At 44.6% G+C, this 20,406-nt stretch overlaps 1 protein-coding gene across 11 annotated transcripts in view; it reads right to left on the reverse strand.

The window, feature by feature from the left end:
* Nucleotides 1–11,356: 11,356 nt before the first annotated feature.
* JAKMIP1 (janus kinase and microtubule interacting protein 1) overlaps nucleotides 11,357–20,406 on the reverse strand; it is a 342,118-nt gene continuing 333,068 nt past the window's right edge. For 10 of the 11 annotated variants that reach the window (XM_063923480.1, XM_063923560.1, XM_063923546.1 and 7 more), the window contains 3 exons: nucleotides 14,709–14,774; nucleotides 13,765–13,809; nucleotides 11,357–11,603 (listed from right to left, as the gene is read on the reverse strand). In XM_063923480.1, the coding sequence (XP_063779550.1) occupies nucleotides 11,571–11,603; nucleotides 13,765–13,809; nucleotides 14,709–14,774 (144 nt within the window). In that variant the 3' untranslated portion in view covers nucleotides 11,357–11,570. Of the gene's footprint in view, nucleotides 11,604–13,764; nucleotides 13,841–14,708; nucleotides 14,775–20,406 lie in introns of all 11 variants that reach the window. The other variant, XM_063923552.1, reaches the window with a different exon arrangement.

Below are 20,406 nucleotides of genomic sequence, written 5' to 3' on the forward strand. Positions count from 1 at the left end.
TCGTTATTAGTTAGTAAGAGTGTGTCTGATGTAGTGGATCATGCTCCCTTAAAGTGGATGGGGTAAATTTACTAACATTCGTAATTTTCGGAAAAAGGTCAAAGTTCAGTCACGAATGACATCGAAAGTGTAAAACTGCAACTTTTTGAATTTATTACGCCTAATTTACTAAGCTGTCGTATTCGGATTTTTCATTTGTTCCGATGTCGATGTCATTCGTGTTTTTTTCCCGTTTTTTACGGCAGTGATTAGCAAAACACTGCCGACTTTATCACAATGAATCTCGGCCGGATCTGTGTGATCCGTGCTGGGGTTCATTTTTTTTTTTTTTAAATAAACACTGTAAAACTTAAAAAAAAATTGCGTGGGGTCCCCCCTCCTAAGCATAACCAGCCTCGGGCTCTTTGAGCCGATCCTGGTTGCAGAAATATGGGGGGGAAAATGACATGGGTTCCCCCATATTTAAGCAACCAGCATCGGGCTCTGCGCCTGGTCCTGGTTCCAAAAATACGGGGGACAAAAAGAGTAGGGGTCCCCCGTATTTTTAAAACCAGCACCGGGCTCCACTAGCTGGACAGATAATGCCACAGCCGGGGGTCACTTTTATATAGTGCCCTGCGGCCGTGGCATCAAAAATCCAACTAGTCACCCCTGGCCGGGGTACCCTGGGGGAGTGGGGACCCCTTCAATCAAGGGGTCCCCCCCCCCAGCCACCCAAGGGCCAGGGGTGAAGCCCAAGGCTGTCCCCCCCCCCCATCCAATTGGCTGCGGATGGGGGGCTGATAGCCTTTTGTGAAAATGAAAATATATTGTTTTTAGTAGCAGTACTACAAGGCCCAGCAAGCCTCCCCCGCATGCTGGTACTTGGAGAACCAAAGTACCAGCATGCGACGGAAAAACGGGCCCGCTGGTACCTGTAGTACTACTACTAAAAAAATACCCAAAAAAAGACAATACACACACACCTTGAAAGTAAAGTTTTATTACATGCATCCACACAAACATACATACATACTTACCTTATGTTCACACGAGGGTCTGTCCTCTTCTCCAGTAGAATCCATGGGGTACCTGTTGAATAAATTCTACTCACCAGATCCAGGGTCCCAGGCTCCTCGTAGCATCCATTTGTAATCCACATACTTGAATAAAATAAAAAAAACGGAGAGCCAAGCCACGCACTGAAAGGGGACCCATGTTTGCACATGGGCCCCCTTTCCCCGAATGCCAGAAACCCACTCTGACTGATGTCTAAGTGGGTTTCTTCAGCCAATCAGGGAGCGCCACGTTGTAGCACCCTCCTGATCGGCTGTGTGCTCCTGTACTGAGTGACAGGCGGCACACGGCAGTGTTACAATGTAGCGCCTATGCGCTCCATTGTAACCAATGGTGGGAACTTTCTGCTCAGCGGTGACGTCACTTTAGGTCAACCGCAGGGCAGAAAGTTCCCACCATTGGTTACAATGGAGCGCATAGGCGCTACATTGTAACACTGCCGTGTGCCGCCTGTCACTCAGTACAGGAGCACACAGCCGATCAGGAGAGTGCTACAACGTGGCGCTCCCTGATTGGCTGAAGAAACCCACTTAGACAGAAGTCAGAGTGGGTTTCTGGCATTCGGGGAAAGGAGTCCCATGGAAAAAAAAAACATGGGGCCCCTTTCAGTTCGTGGCTCGGGTATCCGTTTTGTTATTTTATTCAAGTACCTGGATTACAAATGGTTGCCCCGAGGACCCTGGGACCCTGGATCTGGTGAGTAGAATTTATTCAACAGGTACCCCTTGGATTCTACTGGAGAAGAGGACCGACCTGCGTGTGAACATAAGGTAAGTATGTATGTATGTTTGTGTGGATGCATGTAATAAATCTTTACTTTCACGGTGTGTGTGTCTTGTCTTTTTTTGGGTATTTTTTTAGTAATAGTACTACAGGCACCAGCGGGCCCGTTTTTCAGCCGCATGCTGGTACTTGTGGTTCTCCAAGTACCAGCATGCGGGGGAGGCTTGCTGGGCCTTGTAGTACTGCTACTAAAAACAATGGCCCTCATTCCGAGTTGTTCGCTCGGTATTTTTCATCGCATCGCAGTGAAAATCCGCTTAGTACGCATGCGCAATGTTCGCACTGCGACTGCGCCAAGTAACTTTACTATGAAGAAAGTATTTTTACTCACGGCTTTTTCTTCGCTCCGGCGATCGTAATGTGATTGACAGGAAATGGGTGTTACTGGGCGGATACACGGCGTTTCAGGGGCGTGTGGCTGAAAACGCTACCGTTTCCGGAAAAAACGCAGGAGTGGCCGGGGAAACGGTGGGAGTGCCTGGGCGAACGCTGGGTGTGTTTGTGACGTCAACCAGGAACGACAAGCACTGAAATGATCGCACAGGCAGAGTAAGTCTGGAGCTACTCTGAAACTGCTAACTCGTTTGTAATCGCAATATTGCGCGTACGTCGGTCGCAATTTTAAGAAGCTAAGATTCACTCCCAGTAGGCGGCGGCTTAGCGTGTGTAACTCTGCTACATTCGCCTTGCGAGCGAACAACTCGGAATGAGGGCCAATATCTTTTCATTTTCAAAAAAGGCTATCAGCCCCCCATCCGCAGCCAATTGGATGGGGGGGGGGACAGCCTCGGGCTTCACCCCTGGCCCTTGGGTGGCTGGGGGGGGGGACCCCTTGATTGAAGGGGTCCCCACTCCCCCAGGGTACCCCGGCCAGGGGTGACTAGTTGGATTTTTGATGCCACGGCCGCAGGGCACTATATAAAAGTAACCCCCGGCTGTGGCATTATCTGTCCAGCTAGTGGAGCCCGGTGCTGGTTTTAAAAATACGGGGGACCCCTACTCTTTTTGTCCCCCGTATTTTTGGAACCAGGACCAGGCGCAGAGCCCGATGCTGGTTGCTTAAATATGGGGGAACCCCTGTCATTTTTTCCCCCATATTTCTGCAACCAGGATCGGCTCAAAGAGCCCGAGGCTGGTTATGCTTAGGAGGGGGGACCCCACGCAATTTTTTTTGAGAAAATAATCACTTTCCCACCCCTTCCCACTGATATACATGCACGGATATCATGGATCCGTGCATGCCTATCCAATCACGAATAAAAAAAGCAGGTCTGTTTTTTTAAAGCACTTTTTTACGAGTTGTAATTTTTCACGGCAGTGTTTTGTTTTTTTTTGCTTTGCACTTCTTAGTAAATGACCGAGATTCATACTTAAACAGCCGCGTTTTGACCGATGGTGGGGTAAATTTACTAAGATTCGTGTTTTCCCGTTTGAGGTCAAAGTTCAATCACGAATGACATCGAAAGTGTAAATATGCAACTTTTTGAATTTATTACGACTAATTTACTAAGCTGCCGTATTTTGCCTTTTCGGGTTTTCCGATGTCGATGTCATTCGTTTTTTTTTTCAGTTTTTTACGGCAGTGATTAGCAAAACACTGCCGACTTTTTCAAAATGAATCTCGGCCGGATCTGTGTGATCCGTGCTGGGGTTCTTTTTTTTTTTTTTTTTTTTAAATAAACACTGTAAAACTTAAAAAAAAATTGCGTGGGGTCCCCCCTCCTAAGCATAACCAGCCTCGGGCTCTTTGAGCCGATCCTGGTTGCAGAAATATGGGGGAAAAAATGACAGGGGTTCCCCCATATTTAAGCAACCAGCATCGGGCTCTGCGTCTGGTCCTGGTTCCAAAAATACGGGGGACAAAAAGAGTAGGGGTCCCCCGTATTTTTAAAACCAGCACCGGGCTCCACTAGCTGGACAGATAATGCCACAGCCGGGGGTCACTTTTATATAGTGCCCTGCGGCCGTGGCATCAAAAATCCAACTAGTCACCCCTGGCCGGGGTACCCTGGGGGAGTGGGGACCCCTTCAATCAAGGGGTCCCCAGCCACCCAAGGGCCAGGGGTGAATCCCGAGTCTGTCCCCCCCATCCAATTGGCTGCGGATGGGGGGCTGATAGCCTTTTTTGAAAATGAAAAGATATTGTTTTTAGTAGCAGTACTACAAGGCCCAGCAAGCCTCCCCCGCATGCTGGTACTTGGAGAACCACAATTACCAGCATGCGGCGGAAAAACGGGCCCGCTGGTACCTGTAGTACTATTACTAAAAAAATACCCAAAAAAAGACAAGACACACACACCGTGAAAGTAAAGATTTATTACATGCATCCACACAAACATACATACATACTTACCTTATGTTCACACGAGGGTCCGTCCTCTTCTCCAGTAGAATCCATGGGTACCTGTTGAATAAATTCTACTCACCAGATCCAGGGTCCCAGGGTCCTCGGGGCAACCATTTGTAATCCAGGTACTTGAATAAAATAACAAAACGGATACCCGAGCCACGAACTGAAAGGGGCCCCATGTTTTCACATGGGACTCCTTTCCCCGAATGCCAGAAACCCACTCTGACTTCTGTCTAAGTGGGTTTCTTCAGCCAATCAGGGAGCGCCACGTTGTAGCACCCTCCTGATCGGCTGTGTGCTCCTGTACTGTCTGACAGGCGGCACACGGCAGTGTTACAATGTAGCGCCTATGCGCTCCATTGTAACCAATGGTGGGAACTTTCTGCTCAGCGGTGACGTCACTTTAGGTCAACCGCAGGGCAGAAAGTTCCCACCATTGGTTACAATGGAGCGCATAGGCGCTACATTGTAACACTGCCGTGTGCCGCCTGTCAGACAGTACAGGAGTACACAGCCGATCAGGAGGGTGCTACAACGTGGCGCTCCCTGATTGGCTGAAGAAACCCACTTAGACAGAAGTCAGAGTGGGTTTCTGGCATTCGGGGAAAGGAGTCCCATGTGAAAACATGGGGCCCCTTTCAGTTCGTGGCTCGGGTATCCGTTTTGTTATTTTATTCAAGTACCTGGATTACAAATGGTTGCCCCGAGGACCCTGGGACCCTGGATCTGGTGAGTAGAATTTATTCAACAGGTACCCATGGATTCTACTGGAGAAGAGGACGGACCCTCGTGTGAACATAAGGTAAGTATGTATGTATGTTTGTGTGGATGCATGTAATAAATCTTTACTTTCACGGTGTGTGTGTCTTGTCTTTTTTTGGGTATTTTTTTAGTAATAGTACTACAGGTACCAGCGGGCCCGTTTTTCCGCCGCATGCTGGTACTTGTGGTTCTCCAAGTACCAGCATGCGGGGGAGGCTTGCTGGGCCTTGTAGTACTGCTACTAAAAACAATATCTTTTCATTTTCAAAAAAGGCTATCAGCCCCCCATCCGCAGCCAATTGGATGGGGGGGACAGCCTCGGGCTTCACCCCTGGCCCTTTGGTGGCTGGGGGGGGGGGGGGGACCCCTTGATTGAAGGGGTCCCCACCACTCCCCCAGGGTACCCCGGCCAGGGGTGACTAGTTGGATTTTTGATGCCACGGCCGCAGGGCACTATATAAAAGTGACCCCCGGCTGTGGCATTATCTGTCCAGCTAGTGGAGCCCGGTGCTGGTTTTAAAAATACGGGGGACCCCTACTCTTTTTGTCCCCCGTATTTTTGGAACCAGGACCAGGCGCAGAGCCCGATGCTGGTTGCTTAAATATGGGGGAACCCCTGTCATTTTTTCCCCCATATTTCTGCAACCAGGATCGGCTCAAAGAGCCCGAGGCTGGTTATGCTTAGGAGGGGGGACCCCACGCAATTTTTTTTTGAGAAAATAATCACTTTCCCACCCCTTCCCACTGATATACATGCACGGATCTCATGAATCCGTGCATGCCTATCCAATCACGGATAAAAAAAGCAGGTCTGTTTTTTTTAAGCACTTTATTACGAGTTGTAATTTTTCACGGCAGTGTTTTGTTTTTTTTTGCTTTGCACTTCTTAGTAAATGACCGAGATTCATACTTAAACAGCCGCATTTTGACCGATGGTGTATTCATTCGTGATTTTTTCCTAGGACTTCCAAATATTACGAATGCCCTCATCACTACCGTGATTTGAGTTTAGTAAATTACCGAGATTACACTTTGATGAAAAAACGGCATCTCGGTCAAAATCGGGACCTTAGTAAATTTACCCCGGTGTATTCATTCGTGATTTTTTCCTAGGACTTCCAAATATTACGAATGCCCTCATCACTGCCGTGATTTGAGTTTAGTAAATTACCGAGATGACACTTTGATGAAAAAACGGCATCTCGGTCAAAATCGGGACCTTAGTAAATTTACCCCGATGTGTTCCATAACAGATGGGATCCAAGTAGGGTTACCACCTCATGCATCATCGATTCCTGGAGATTCACCCCCCCCCAATCCCAACCCCCCTTTTCCCTCCCAACACCAAGCAATGTTCATGTAAATAAAATGATGTACCATATTTATAAAATAGTAAATATGTATTTTATTAGAAAAACACCTAATTTTGAAAAAACTACTTTCATATAGACAAAAAGTCCAGAACAGTTTGGTACGCACCTTGGAATTTTCTATGGTCTTTCTACATGGGTGTTTGACTAATGGAGACATACTATACTATCATTTTCTATTTTTGTTTACGATTCTCCGCCACACAATGGAGTGATACTCTGCATTTTTAAGGAGACATTGCACAGCGTATGAGGAACTAGACCTATACTTATGGCTATGACATAATGACACAGGAGGATGCCACACATAAATCAGAGGTGCACATGAAATTGGAAGAGAAGAGAAAATAGCTGAAAATGGAGCACAACTTGCACAATTGTGTGACAAACTGGTGTGATAACTTACAAGCAGGAGCGGTATATAAGACACATCAAATAAATTAGGGAAGGTGGGGGGGGGTGGAGGAGTGAAGCGGGACAATGTAATTAACTTTACAAAAAATGCCGGCGCCCTGCGGTGTGGATGCCGCCTATGCCAGGATGTGCTCAGCAGCTACAGAGAGGCTGTAACGTGCAGTCGTGCAGTGCAGTGAGTGAATGGCACCACGCAGTCTCAGAGCGTGCCTGCAGTGCACATTCTGGGGGCTGATGTGACGTCCATCCCCTATGTGCGCACCGGCGCCACCCCCAGCAGTCCCTCCGCAAGCACTAGTTTGTGGGCTGGAGGTGGAGGCAGAGCTCTCTGCGCCAGGGCTGGATTTACCTTGGGGGTGCCCGGGGCACTTAAGACAGGGAGCCCTGGTGGAAAGAGGGGTGTATATTAGATTGTGCATATTTCTCAATATGACTTATTCCAGTAGGGACAAAATTCTCTCTACCTGGACTTCCCTCTTAATATATGATTGGTGTGACCTGTGTTGAACTATTTAATTGATAAGAAAGGTGTTTCAACACAGGTGATTGCAATCATAAATTAAGATGGTAGTCCAGGTAGAGAGCATTTGTCCCACCTGGAATGGGTCATGTTGGGAGGCACTGTTGGTGTCCTCAAGGAACACCAACAGTGCAGGTTTTAGTGATATCCAGGCTTCAGCAAAGATGGTTAAATCAAAATAATTAAGTCACCTGTGTTCAAGCCTGGATATCTCTAAAACCAGGACTGTGAGTGTGCCTTGAGGACCGAGGTTGGGAAACACTGCTTTAGGGATTCAGGTGGACGCCCAACCCCTTCCTCACACCTGGCAAGGTCTTGGCCTACTTAAGGCCTGGTAAATGAGTTGTAGTTGTCTGTCATGGTGAAAGGACCTATCTATGTCATACTTGCCTACCTGACCCTCTCCATGAGGGAGAAAATGCTCTGTTCCTGGACTCTCCTGGTAATGTATGATTGCCATCACCTGTGGTGAGCTAGTTAATTGATAAGAAAGGTGTTTCACCACAGGTGATGGCAATCATACAATACCAGGAAAGTCCAGGAACAGAGCATTTTCTCCTCATGGAGAGGGTCAGGTAGGCAAGTATGATCTATGTGTACCTCCATGTGGCTGTTATAATACTGTTATGCTACTTTAGTGTTGTTGTAACATTGTTCTGTTACTGCTGAAAGACCGCTGTGCTGCTATGACCATCTAATAATGTTCCAGAGTGCATTATTTCTTATACATCCTGACTCAACAATTATAATCAACGGGATCAGAATTACTGTCAGTGGCGGCACGGGGTTGGCGACACATGGTGAAGCAAAAAGCCTTTGGCACGCACATCTGAAAAGAGTGTTGAGCGTTGCAGGTAGGGTGTGTGGCCTTGCAGAAGTCCCTGTTGACATCACTAAAGAGGGCATACCCTCATGGGAATCCCCCAATGACCTCCCCTCGGGTGCATGACCAGCATCCCCGGAGATGCTTGGCTGCTCCTGGAAACTAGCGTCTGTTCTGCCGGCTCCTTCTCAATGACAGGAGCTGAGTGCTGCAGGATAATGTCACACTGCAGCATCCTGCCACTCCGGAGGAGCCGGCGTTTTGGTGTCACCCCCTGGAATGGTGACACCCGGGTCGACCCACACCCTCCTTGTGATGCCTCTGATTACTGTTTATACAGATATTGTTTTCAGGAGTTTATAGCTGTATTAATATCACTAGTGTACTAGAAAGAAATGGTTTCCTACAAAAGTACAAATTAAGACAGTAATGGATATACAAGAAATGGAGGCAGAGCCAGTCCTAGTTAATTGGGTGGCCATTGAAAACAGATGGTTAGCAACTATCGGTGGTTTGACACCGATGGCTAATGGTTTGCCATTGATGGTTGAGTTCAGATGATTTTACGCAACCAATGGCTGACAAAGCGGCAATGGTGTTATTTTCTACCATGGATCAGGGGTACAGCGCTTCACCCTTATATGCCCCACTCTCTTCCCCAATTGGCCCGCTTCCCACTGTTTCACAGCTGCTGGCTGCACAGTGATGGGGTCAATGGATAAAACCATCGATGTAGAACACACTGGTGACCATTAATGGCATTGGCGTATCTACAAAGGCTGCACAGTCACCCTGTACCCATATAATTATACTTACAGCCCCCTGTGGAGCTCGACGCTGGTGACATAAATCATGGGAAAATGGCACAGCGGCCATTACATGGTGATTCGCACATGTGCAGTAATATGTCCTGGGCAGGCACCATTTTCCCGGAGACCTGCGCACAAATCCAGAGTCTACAGCACTGCGGCCACTTACAGAGATGAGGGGTCCTGCAAGGAGCCTGCACATGAATCCCCTCCTCTTTTAATCTGCCCCTGATTAATTGTGGACTCCTTGACGGCCATTGCTATATTTGTTGGAATTTAAATGAGGGCGGATGTATCTCTACTGTACATCAGGAACAGGCCTGGGTTTGCACACCATTATTTTAAACTTTTCATTATATACAGTATATATTAATCATTAATGAGCAGTACGGATGGTGTAATGGTTAGCATTACTTCCTCACAGCGCTGAGGTCATGGGTTCGATTTCCACCATGGCCCTAACTGTGTGGAGTTTGTATATTCTCCCCGTACTTGCGTCGGTTTCCTCCGGGTACTCCGGTTTCCTCCCACAATCCAAAAATATACTGGTAGGTCAATAGGCTCCCAAAAAAAAATTAACCCTAGTGTGAATGTGTATACATGTGATAGGGAATATAGATTGTAAGCGTCACTGGGGCAGGGACTGATGTGAATGGGCAAATATTCTCTGTACAGCGCTGCGGAATATGTGTGCGCTATATAAATAACTGGTAATAAACTGGTAATATTAATAAAAAGTTATAAGCATTAGTTCAATACAGGCTTAATCCTTCCTATATATATTTGGCGGTTGTGAATATTATACACAGATATCTGTAGTTCTACTATTGGGAGAAAAGTGCTATATAAATAACATTATTATTTTACATTGGTTTCTAGTTTCTACTTCTACATACTGTAAGTACAGTGTCACATTGTGGAAAATTACTGCCTTTCCCTGGACTTACAGCAGGGGGCAGCATATTACTCCATATCTCTACAACTGAGCATCATAAATCAATACCTTCATTCACTACAGACAAACTGTGAAAGAAAAATCAATGAGTCTGCTACACATTAACACTTTTCTTTACAGTAGTTGATCAATTAATCTATTTACCTCCAGTATAGAGCATTACCATATAGCATACTGCAGCCCTTCCCAGTAAAGATTAAGACATAGGACCCATTCAATTATATCTTTAGTCATAATTTAGTCCGAGTCAAAAAACACATTTTGCCTAACCTGTCATTCACACATACTGCGACATCAGCCACTAGTACATTTGATGCCATTATTGATGAGGATTACTGAAGTTGGGTACTGACTCTGCGGAGGGCAATATTGCACCATTTTACAGCTGATGGTCTTCCAGTTTCTATACTTTAACTGATCCCAACTTGGTAACAGTTATTTATATAGCACCTACGTATTGCAGAGAATATTCCATCATTCACATCAGTCCCTGCCCCCAATGGAAATATTCAGACTAGCAGTGGCGGCACATGCTCAAAAAGGGGCTATAGCCTAACGGGAAACCGCGTTTACAGGAGTCGGGCGCTGCAAGATAATGTTACTGTGCAGCCCCGGGACTCAGTCACTGACACTGGCATTTGGGTAGGTGACTTTTGGAAGGGTGACACCTGTGGTACGGTCCGCACCCCACCTAGTAACGCCTCTGCAAAGCTACTGCTACATACCTCCCAACTATCTCATACAATGTTGCGGGACTTCTTGTCCGCTAGGCCACGCCGCCACGTGCATGATGTTTTTGGGACATAACTGCATATCACATCATTCTGGAGGTGAGACCAGCACTCCAGCCTTTCCCAGACAGTGCCGAAAAGCAGGACTCTACTGCCAAAATTGGGATGGGTATGAAACTATGGGGTCTATTTACTAAGCCTTGGAGAAAGATAAAGTGGATGGAGATAAAGTACCAGCCAATCAGCTCCTAACTGCCATGTTACAGGCTGTGTTTAAAAAATGACAGTTAGTAGCTGGTTGGTTGGTACTTTATCTCTCTCCAAGTCTTAGTAAATAGACCTCTGTGTCTTCAGAGTGTGGGAGGACACTGCAGCACCTGTAGAAAACACGCAAAGAGCGCACAAACTCCTGGTCGGAATTGGACATATGAGGGAGCAATGCTAGCCACTGTGCCAGCGTTGAATTATATAGGAGGCCCATACTTTCCTCTTCCAGGATCAAGAGACACCACAATGATGACCACTGCAGCCCCCAGATCACCAGCTTCTATTTAGATCCCTTGCAAAGGCTGATTGCATAATACAGTATGTGGGTCTGTCCCATTTTATCACATGATTTGTGTAACCCACCATGACATTTGCTCTGTAGAGATTCCGTAGAAATGAAAATAACAAAACATGTCCACGCCTTTTCATATCAGTGACGCAGAATCCACCATACTGCCCTCCCAGTACAATTTCATACCATTATAATGCAAGGACACACAGGGCTCAGACACATACTGTATATTAGAATTTTTTATTTACTGTCATTTTTTAATTCATTTTATTAGAGTCTCTGAATAGCAGGACTATTGCTGTACAAGAAAGTTAGTCCATTTAAAATCTAAATAGTTACAAAACGGATAATTGAAGGAGATAGCTGGCATTCCTAGCCAGTCCCGTGGTTAAAAAATAAGATGGAATCAGTGTGTCTGTTTTGGCAGTTGCAGAAGAATCAGCTGTGTATCCCATGTGCTCTTCTCAAATCCTGGAAAAGAAAAAACAGCAAGGTTTAAAGGGAAATGGTCACATGATCATTTCTACAAGATGTTAATTGACTCTTTAGAACCCAGTGTGCGTATTGCTATATTTTATTCTGCTGCACCTAAATAGACATATTTATAATAAATCATTTGTGGGAAATGTAAGATGTTACTAGTGAGCTAGGACGGTGTGTTGCCTACAGTATACCAGGATCTCTGTACATTATGTGACATGGCTTTGTTATGGTCGGTGCATGGCTGCACACAGTGGACAACAGGCTACAGTATGTACCAGGAGAACTATATACAATATACTTGACTGTTGTATACATACAGTAACATATGTTTCAGTTATACAGTATGAAGCAAATTACATTAGTACACATAAAAACCATGCCCACTGTGTAACTGAGGGGTGGTCTTCAGTTTGCCAGCTGTCGGGATCCCGGCGCAGAGTATACCGACGCCGGAATCCCGACAGCCGGCATACCGACACCTTTTTGCCCTCTTGGGGGTCCACGACCCCCTGGAGGGAGAATAGATTGCGCCACCGTGCCCGCAGCGTGGCGAGTGCAGCGAGCCCGCAAGGGGTTTATTTGCACTCACCCAGCTGTTGGTATGCCGGCGGTCGGGACTCCGGCACCGGTATGCTGGCCGCCGGGAGCCCGGCGGCCGGCATACCCTACTACACCCGTAACTGGGGGTAGCCTTAGCAGTCCTAATACAGAGAGCATGAATGAAAAGACACGTGACTTCTTCTCCAGGTTATATAAGTGCAGCCACGCATTTCTCCAAGTAGCCCTTCCGCCATAACACTTCTTCCACCTGCCCCAGCTTAGAAACAGGCTTTAAATTACTGTACACAAACATAGCTGCAAACATTTTAAAATAAGTGACAGAGAACCTTGGTTACTGAGCCAGTCTACGCGTTTCGCTTCTCACGCTGTCACTGATGACTATGAGAACTACAATACGCATGATGTTTATTAATGCTACATTTGATAATACATCTGTGTCTTCATATACCTAGTGTTTTTGCACCATATAATGTAGGGCATCCGGTGCGATTGAGACGCTCAGAGATAAGTAGCATACAGACTTTTTCAAACTTTTTGCATCTTAGTCGCATTGCAGACGCAGAGTAGACTTTGTGCACACAGCAACTGGTATAACACACATACAAAGTGGCAGATGAAGCTCAATGGAATTTGGCAGGAGAGAAAGCCACAGATACCCTCATCGGAAACCTTTTAACACAGTTTTAAGCTCAGTTGCACACATATGTACACGTAGCAAAAGTCCCAGTGGTCAGTATATGCTAGCAATATAGTTTTGTTGCATGTGATTGTTTTATTTATGCGAATAAGAGGCCCATTTTTGAGCAAAAAAGATGCTTGGCGCAGCTAGGTCGCGCAGGGCGTGCGTGCCGAGAGGGACTATTTGGGACAACAAGAGCAAGAGTGTAGGAGGACACATCAGTAATGTCTATTTGCATCTAATATACATATCTTCCATAAGTATTAGGTTATAAAGCTTGGAATATAATCACAGTGAAAGAATCACATCACGCATACTGGACATAAGATCATTGTGCAGTTTCCAATACTGAAAAAATCCCAGGGACTGTCCATGTACTGTAAATGAGGGACAGCTGGCGTCTTCTACAGATCTCACTTACCAGAACCTTTAAATTACAGTAGATGAATAATATAACTGATGCTTTTCTCTTGAAAGTAGTGGCAGAGCCTGTGGCATACACTATATGTGGCCTGTTCTTGATCCACTATGCCAGTGACCACTTTGATCTACATTTTCAAGAGCCCAAGGTTGGCTTCACTGATCCACAAATGCACCAGCCTCTGCACATGCTCACAAATAGAAGTAGCTGGGGTCAAGGTATGGAACAGAGAATCATTGTCTCACCCCAAGGGTCTAACTGATAAAACTGCTTATTAATGAGCCAAAGGTGGCACCACCCATCTAATTATTGACCTCCATTGGCATAAATTTTTCCAGGCACTGAAATCCAGGGGTCTCTATAATGGTTTTGAAGCTTAAGACGTGTTGTTAAGTCCATTGCGGATAAAAACACATCCTTAAATCCAAAGGTTTAAACTTCAATAAATTATTCATTAATTAAAAATAGAGAGGCTAATAAATACCAACCATTTTTGTTCGCTGGAATAGATCGTCAAGGCCACAAAATGAATGCTAGTGAGAAAAACAAAAAAAGGAACAAAAACTATAAAATAAGATCAAAACAAAACAGAAAAAAGAAAAGAAAAATGCTGTGAGAGGTGAAGAATAGAATTGCAATATAATAAGAATAATGCATAATATAGAATTACAAGATAATACTAATAATAATAATAATAATAATGCATAATATAGAATTGAATAATAATACTACTAATACTAATAATAATAATGCATATATAATTGCATAATAATAATAACAACAAAAATGCATAATATATAATTGCATAATAATAATAATCATCACAATAATAATAATACATAATATATAATTGAATAATAATAATAATAATATTGCATAATATATAATTGCATAATAATAATAATAATACATACTATAGAATTTATTAATAATAATAAAAATATAGAATTGCATAATAATAATAACAATAATTTAATAATACTACTACTACTAATAATAATAATAATAAAACACTGTAGAATTGCATAATAATAATAATAATAATAATAATAATAATAATAATAATAATAATAATGCATGACATTTCTACACAGAATAGCTATTGCTTTAACCATCTGACATGTATATAAGGACATTCCCAATGTCACCTTGGCACTCATTACTTTATATGTATTTATATCAAAATGATTTATCAATTGTCATTTGCATGTACATTGCCCAGTCATGCTCTATTACTGTAACTGTTGGTAACGCTCACTGATTACACTGTGGATCTGCTCAGTTAATGTGTTGGATTATTCAGTGCATCCTAATGGCCCCATTTACTGTATTACACACTAACAGCTGCTGCACAGAGCTATCAGCCCACCACAATCTGCCTCCGAATGCATGAAACGTAGGGATTAACGAGCTAGAAGTGAGACATATTTACCTTTTCCTCTATTTCTTTGAGTTGCTGTTTTTGAAGTTCTATCCTGTCTTCAAGTTCACGGATTCTCTAAGGAAGAAGTGGTCAAATATCAACATAGCGCCCCTGTGTCATATAGTAACTGCACAGTCATTGGCAAAAACAATGAATCTTTTAGATGCTTTAGAAATAACTGAACAACAACTGTTGTGATCATTCAGCAACAGAGGGGACATGTAGACCGCACCGAAGATATTGACGCAAGTTGCAGCCGTTACTGGTCACCACTTGCACTTTGGGGGTAATTCATATCTGATCGCTGGGCCTGGGCTGCTAATTTTGCTGTCCTGCGATCAGATAGTCACCGCCTCCAGGGCTGCAAAAATCCAGTGTGTGCAGTCTCTGCGGAGCCCAGGACTTACTCCTACAGTGCGATGAGAACAGGCTGATCGGGGCCAGAGCTGACATCGGACACCCTCCCTGAAAACGCTTGGCAACGCCTGCATTTTTCCGGACACTACCTTTAAACGCTCAGTTGCCACCCACAAACAGCCTCTTTCTGTCTATTACCTTGCGAACTCCTGTGCGATCGGATTTTTCGCACCGTCCCATTGTTGACCGGCGATGCTTGTTTTTGTCTGACACGCTTGCGCATTGCGGTGCACGTGCAGTTAGGATCTGATCGCCCGCTGCATGCAGCTGCGTCTTTTCGCAATGCGCCTGTTTTCCTGACAAGGTGCACGTGCAGCGCTCGATCAGGACAGGGTTTCAGGGAGAGTGTATTTACAGCCAAAAGTACTAAAGGGTGTGCTGAACTGAAGTGTAGGCAAGATAGCTGACGAAAAGCCGAATATGGCCAAACCCTGGTGCAAGTTGCAAGTTCATGATGATGATGATGATGATGATGATGATGATGATGATGATGATGGGCGCAGGACAAATCTGGGAGGATGGGGGAAGGGGTTCCACTAAAACATTTTCTAATTCACTAAACTGCAAAAGGTATTTTATATATAAGCTTCACTTATTGCCTTACTGTCCCGATAATAGAATATTGGTGGATTCCCAAACCTGGCAGCCACATTTATCACCGGTCTATTGCAGGAGAGGTGTCAGATCACAGAGGCTCTGAGAGTCGCAGTTACAGAAGTCCACTATTAAGGGAGCTGAGAAATGTTTAATGTGATGAGTAGTGATTCCAGGTATGTGTAAGTGCAGACAATGAGGGCGGGGGTCCCACAGTAGGGGGACACCATGTAAGTTATATTATGAGGAAGGCTTTAGTACAAATAATGGGGGTTATTCAGTATGGCTCAGCGCAGTTTCCCAATAAACGAGTCCTGCGAGCACATTGCAGTACTGCGAATGCCTCTGCCTGATTGACAGGCAGAGGTGTTGAGAGGGAGGGATGGGGCGGGCACCTGTGCCTGCCCCGTCTCCCATTTTGCGGGAGTGGCAAGGCAACTTGCAAAAAAAAACAAAAAACACTTTCGCAGCAGCACGGAGCATTTCAGTTCCCGTCAGATTGTGTGTGCTGACACGGTTGGAATGCGGCAATACATGAGGTTACCAAAAGCACAGAGCAGTCATGTAATGTTCCTTGTACACTAATGCATGCAGATTGTGATATAATATACAATGCTACCATTAAAAGAAATTATATTTAAGAAATGAATTAAAATAAATATATTAAAATTAAATAAATGTATTCTCACATGAATCTTGACCCCTTCGTCCTCCTCGGTTTCCCTCCCTCTCCCGCTGGATAAAAGGCATTAGGTGGGGTAATGCTATTTGAGAGCTGTCTCTTAAATCATAATCCAATAACATTCCTACTGTAAGCTGTGCGGCGCGCCCGGACTACATGCAATCTGTGTTAAACAGAGCATGGTTCTAGACAGACAGTGATATTACGGAATTATTATAGCAGGGGTTCCGCACAGTGCACTCGCTGGGTCTGTACCTGGAAGCAAGGTGATAACAGTATCTATAGACCTGGAAGCAAGGTGATAACAGTAGCTATACACCTGGAAGCAAGGTGAAAACAGTAGCTATACACCTGGAAGCAAGGTGATAACAGTAGCTATACACCTGGAAGCAAGGTGATAACAGTAGCTATACACCTGGAATCAAGGTGATAACAGTAGCTATAGACCTGGAAGCAAGGTGAAAACAGTAGCTATAGACCTGGAAGCAAGGTGATAACAGTAGCTATACACCTGGAAGCAAGGTCTATACAGCTATACACCTGGAAGCAAGGTGATAACAGTAGCTATACACCTGGAATCAAGGTGATAACAGTATCTATAGACCTGGAAGCAAGGTGATAACAGTAGCTAGAGACCTGGAAGCAAGGTGATAACAGTAGCTATAGACCTGGAAGCAAGGTGATAACAGTAGCTTTACACCTGGAAGCAAGGTGATAACAGTAGCTATACACCTGGAAGCAAGGTGAAAACAGTAGCTATACACCTGGAAGCAAGGTGATAACAGTAGCTATACACCTGGAAGCAAGGTGATAACAGTAGCTATACACCTGGAATCAAGGTGATAACAGTAGCTATAGACCTGGAAGCAAGGTGAAAACAGTAGCTATAGACCTGGAAGCAAGGTGATAACAGTAGCTATACACCTGGAAGCAAGGTCTATACAGCTATACACCTGGAAGCAAGGTGATAACAGTAGCTATACACCTGGAATCAAGGTGATAACAGTATCTATAGACCTGGAAGCAAGGTGATAACAGTAGCTAGAGACCTGGAAGCAAGGTGATAACAGTAGCTATAGACCTGGAAGCAAGGTGATAACAGTAGCTTTACACCTGGAAGCAAGGTGATAACAGTAGCTATACACCTGGAAGCAAGGTGATAACAGTAGCTATAGACCTGGAAGCAAGGTGATAACAGTAGCTATACACCTGGAAGCAAGGTGATAACAGTAGCTATACACCTGGAAGCAAGGTGATAACAGTAGCTATACACCTGGAAGCAAGGTGATAACAGTAGCTATACACCTGGAAGCAAGGTCTATACAGCTATACACCTGGAAGCAAGGTGATAACAGTAGCTATACACCTGGAATCAAGGTGATAACAGTGGCTATAGACCTGGCAGCAAGGTGATAACAGTAGCTATACACCTGGAAGCAAGGTGATAACAGTAGCTATACACCTGGAAGCAAGGTTATAACAGTAGCTATACACCTGGAAGCAAGGTGATAACAGTAGCTATACACCTGGAAGCAAGGTCTATACAGCTATACACCTGGAAGCAAGGTGATAACAGTAGCTATACACCTGGAATCAAGGTGATAACAGTAGCTATAGACCTGGAAGCAAGGTGATAACAGTAGCTATACACCTGGAAGCAAGGTGATAACAGTATCTATAGACCTGGAAGCAAGGTGATAACAGTAGCTATAGACCTGGAAGCAAGGTGATAACAGTAGCTATAGACCTGGAAGCAAGGTGATAACAGTAGCTATAGACCTGGAAGCAAGGTGATAACAGTAGCTATAGACCTGGAAGCAAGGTGATAACAGTAGCTATACACCTGGGAGCAAGGTCTATACAGCTATACACCTGGAAGCAAGGTGATAACAGTAGCTATACACCTGGAATCAAGGTGATAACAGTAGCTATAGACCTGGCAGCAAGGTGATAACAGTAGCTATAGACCTGGAAGCAAGGTGATAACAGTAGCTATACACCTGGAAGCAAGGTGATAACAGTAGCTATACACCTGGAAGCAAGGTTATAACAGTAGCTATACACCTGGAAGCAAGGTGATAACAGTAGCTATACACCTGGAAGCAAGGTCTATACAGCTATACACCTGGAAGCAAGGTGATAACAGTAGCTATACACCTGGAATCAAGGTGATAACAGTAGCTATAGACCTGGAAGCAAGGTGATAACAGTAGCTATACACCTGGAAGCAAGGTGATAACAGTATCTATAGACCTGGAAGCAAGGTGATAACAGTAGCTATAGACCTGGAAGCAAGGTGATAACAGTAGCTATAGACCTGGAAGCAAGGTGATAACAGTAGCTATAGACCTGGAAGCAAGGTGATAACAGTAGCTATAGACCTGGAAGCAAGGTGATAACAGTAGCTATACACCTGGGAGCAAGGTCTATACAGCTATACACCTGGAAGCAAGGTGATAACAGTAGCTATACACCTGGAATCAAGGTGATAACAGTAGCTATAGACCTGGCAGCAAGGTGATAACAGTAGCTATAGACCTGGAAGCAAGGTGATAACAGTAGCTATACACCTGGAAGCAAGGTGATAACAGTAGCTATACACCTGGAAGCAAGGTCTATACAGCTATACACCTGGAAGCAAGGTGATAACAGTAGCTATACACCTGGAATCAAGGTGATAACAGTAGCTATACACCTGGAAGCAAGGTGATAACAGTAGCTATAGACCTGGAAGCAAGGTGATAACAGTAGCTATACACCTGGAAGCAAGGTCTATACAGCTATACACCTGGAAGCAAGGTGATAACAGTAGCTATACACCTGGAATCAAGGTGATAACAGTAGCTATAGACCTGGAAGCAAGGTGATAACAGTAGCTATACACCTGGAAGCAAGGTGATAACAGTATCTATAGACCTGGAAGCAAGGTGATAACAGTAGCTATAGACCTGGAAGCAAGGTGATAACAGTAGCTATAGACCTGGAAGCAAGGTGATAACAGTAGCTATAGACCTGGAAGCAAGGTGATAACAGTAGCTATAGACCTGGAAGCAAGGTGATAACAGTAGCTATACACCTGGGAGCAAGGTCTATACAGCTATACACCTGGAAGCAAGGTGATAACAGTAGCTATACACCTGGAATCAAGGTGATAACAGTAGCTATAGACCTGGCAGCAAGGTGATAACAGTAGCTATAGACCTGGAAGCAAGGTGATAACAGTAGCTATACACCTGGAAGCAAGGTCTATACAGCTATACACCTGGAAGCAAGGTGATAACAGTAGCTATACACCTGGAATCAAGGTGATAACAGTAGCTATACACCTGGAAGCAAGGTGATAACAGTAGCTATAGACCTGGAAGCAAGGTGATAACAGTAGCTATACACCTGGAAGCAAGGTGATAACAGTATCTATAGACCTGGAAGCAAGGTGATAACAGTAGCTATAGACCTGGAAGCAAGGTGATAACAGTAGCTATAGACCTGGAATCAAGGTGAAAACAGTAGCTATACACCTGGAAGCAAGGTGAAAACAGTAGCTATAGACCTGGAAGCAAGGTGATAACAGTAGCTATACACCTGGAAGCAAGGTCTATACAGCTATACACCTGGAAGCAAGGTGATAACAGTAGCTATACACCTGGAATCAAGGTGATAACAGTATCTATAGACCTGGAAGCAAGGTGATAACAGTAGCTAGAGACCTGGAAGCAAGGTGATAACAGTAGCTATAGACCTGGAAGCAAGGTGATAACAGTAGCTTTACACCTGGAAGCAAGGTGATAACAGTAGCTATACACCTGAAATCAAGGTGATAACAGTAGCTATAGACCTGGAAGCAAGGTGATAACAGTAGCTATACACCTGGAAGCAAGGTGATAACAGTAGCTATAGACCTGGAAGCAAGGTGATAACAGTAGCTATACACCTGGAAGCAAGGTGATAACAGTAGCTATAGACCTGGAAGCAAGGTGATAACAGTAGCTATACACCTGGAAGCAAGGTGATAAC

The sequence above is a fragment of the Pseudophryne corroboree genome, chromosome 1 (genome assembly GCF_028390025.1).
Source record: "Pseudophryne corroboree isolate aPseCor3 chromosome 1, aPseCor3.hap2, whole genome shotgun sequence".
In the NCBI taxonomy this organism is placed as follows: Eukaryota; Metazoa; Chordata; class Amphibia; order Anura; family Myobatrachidae; genus Pseudophryne; species Pseudophryne corroboree.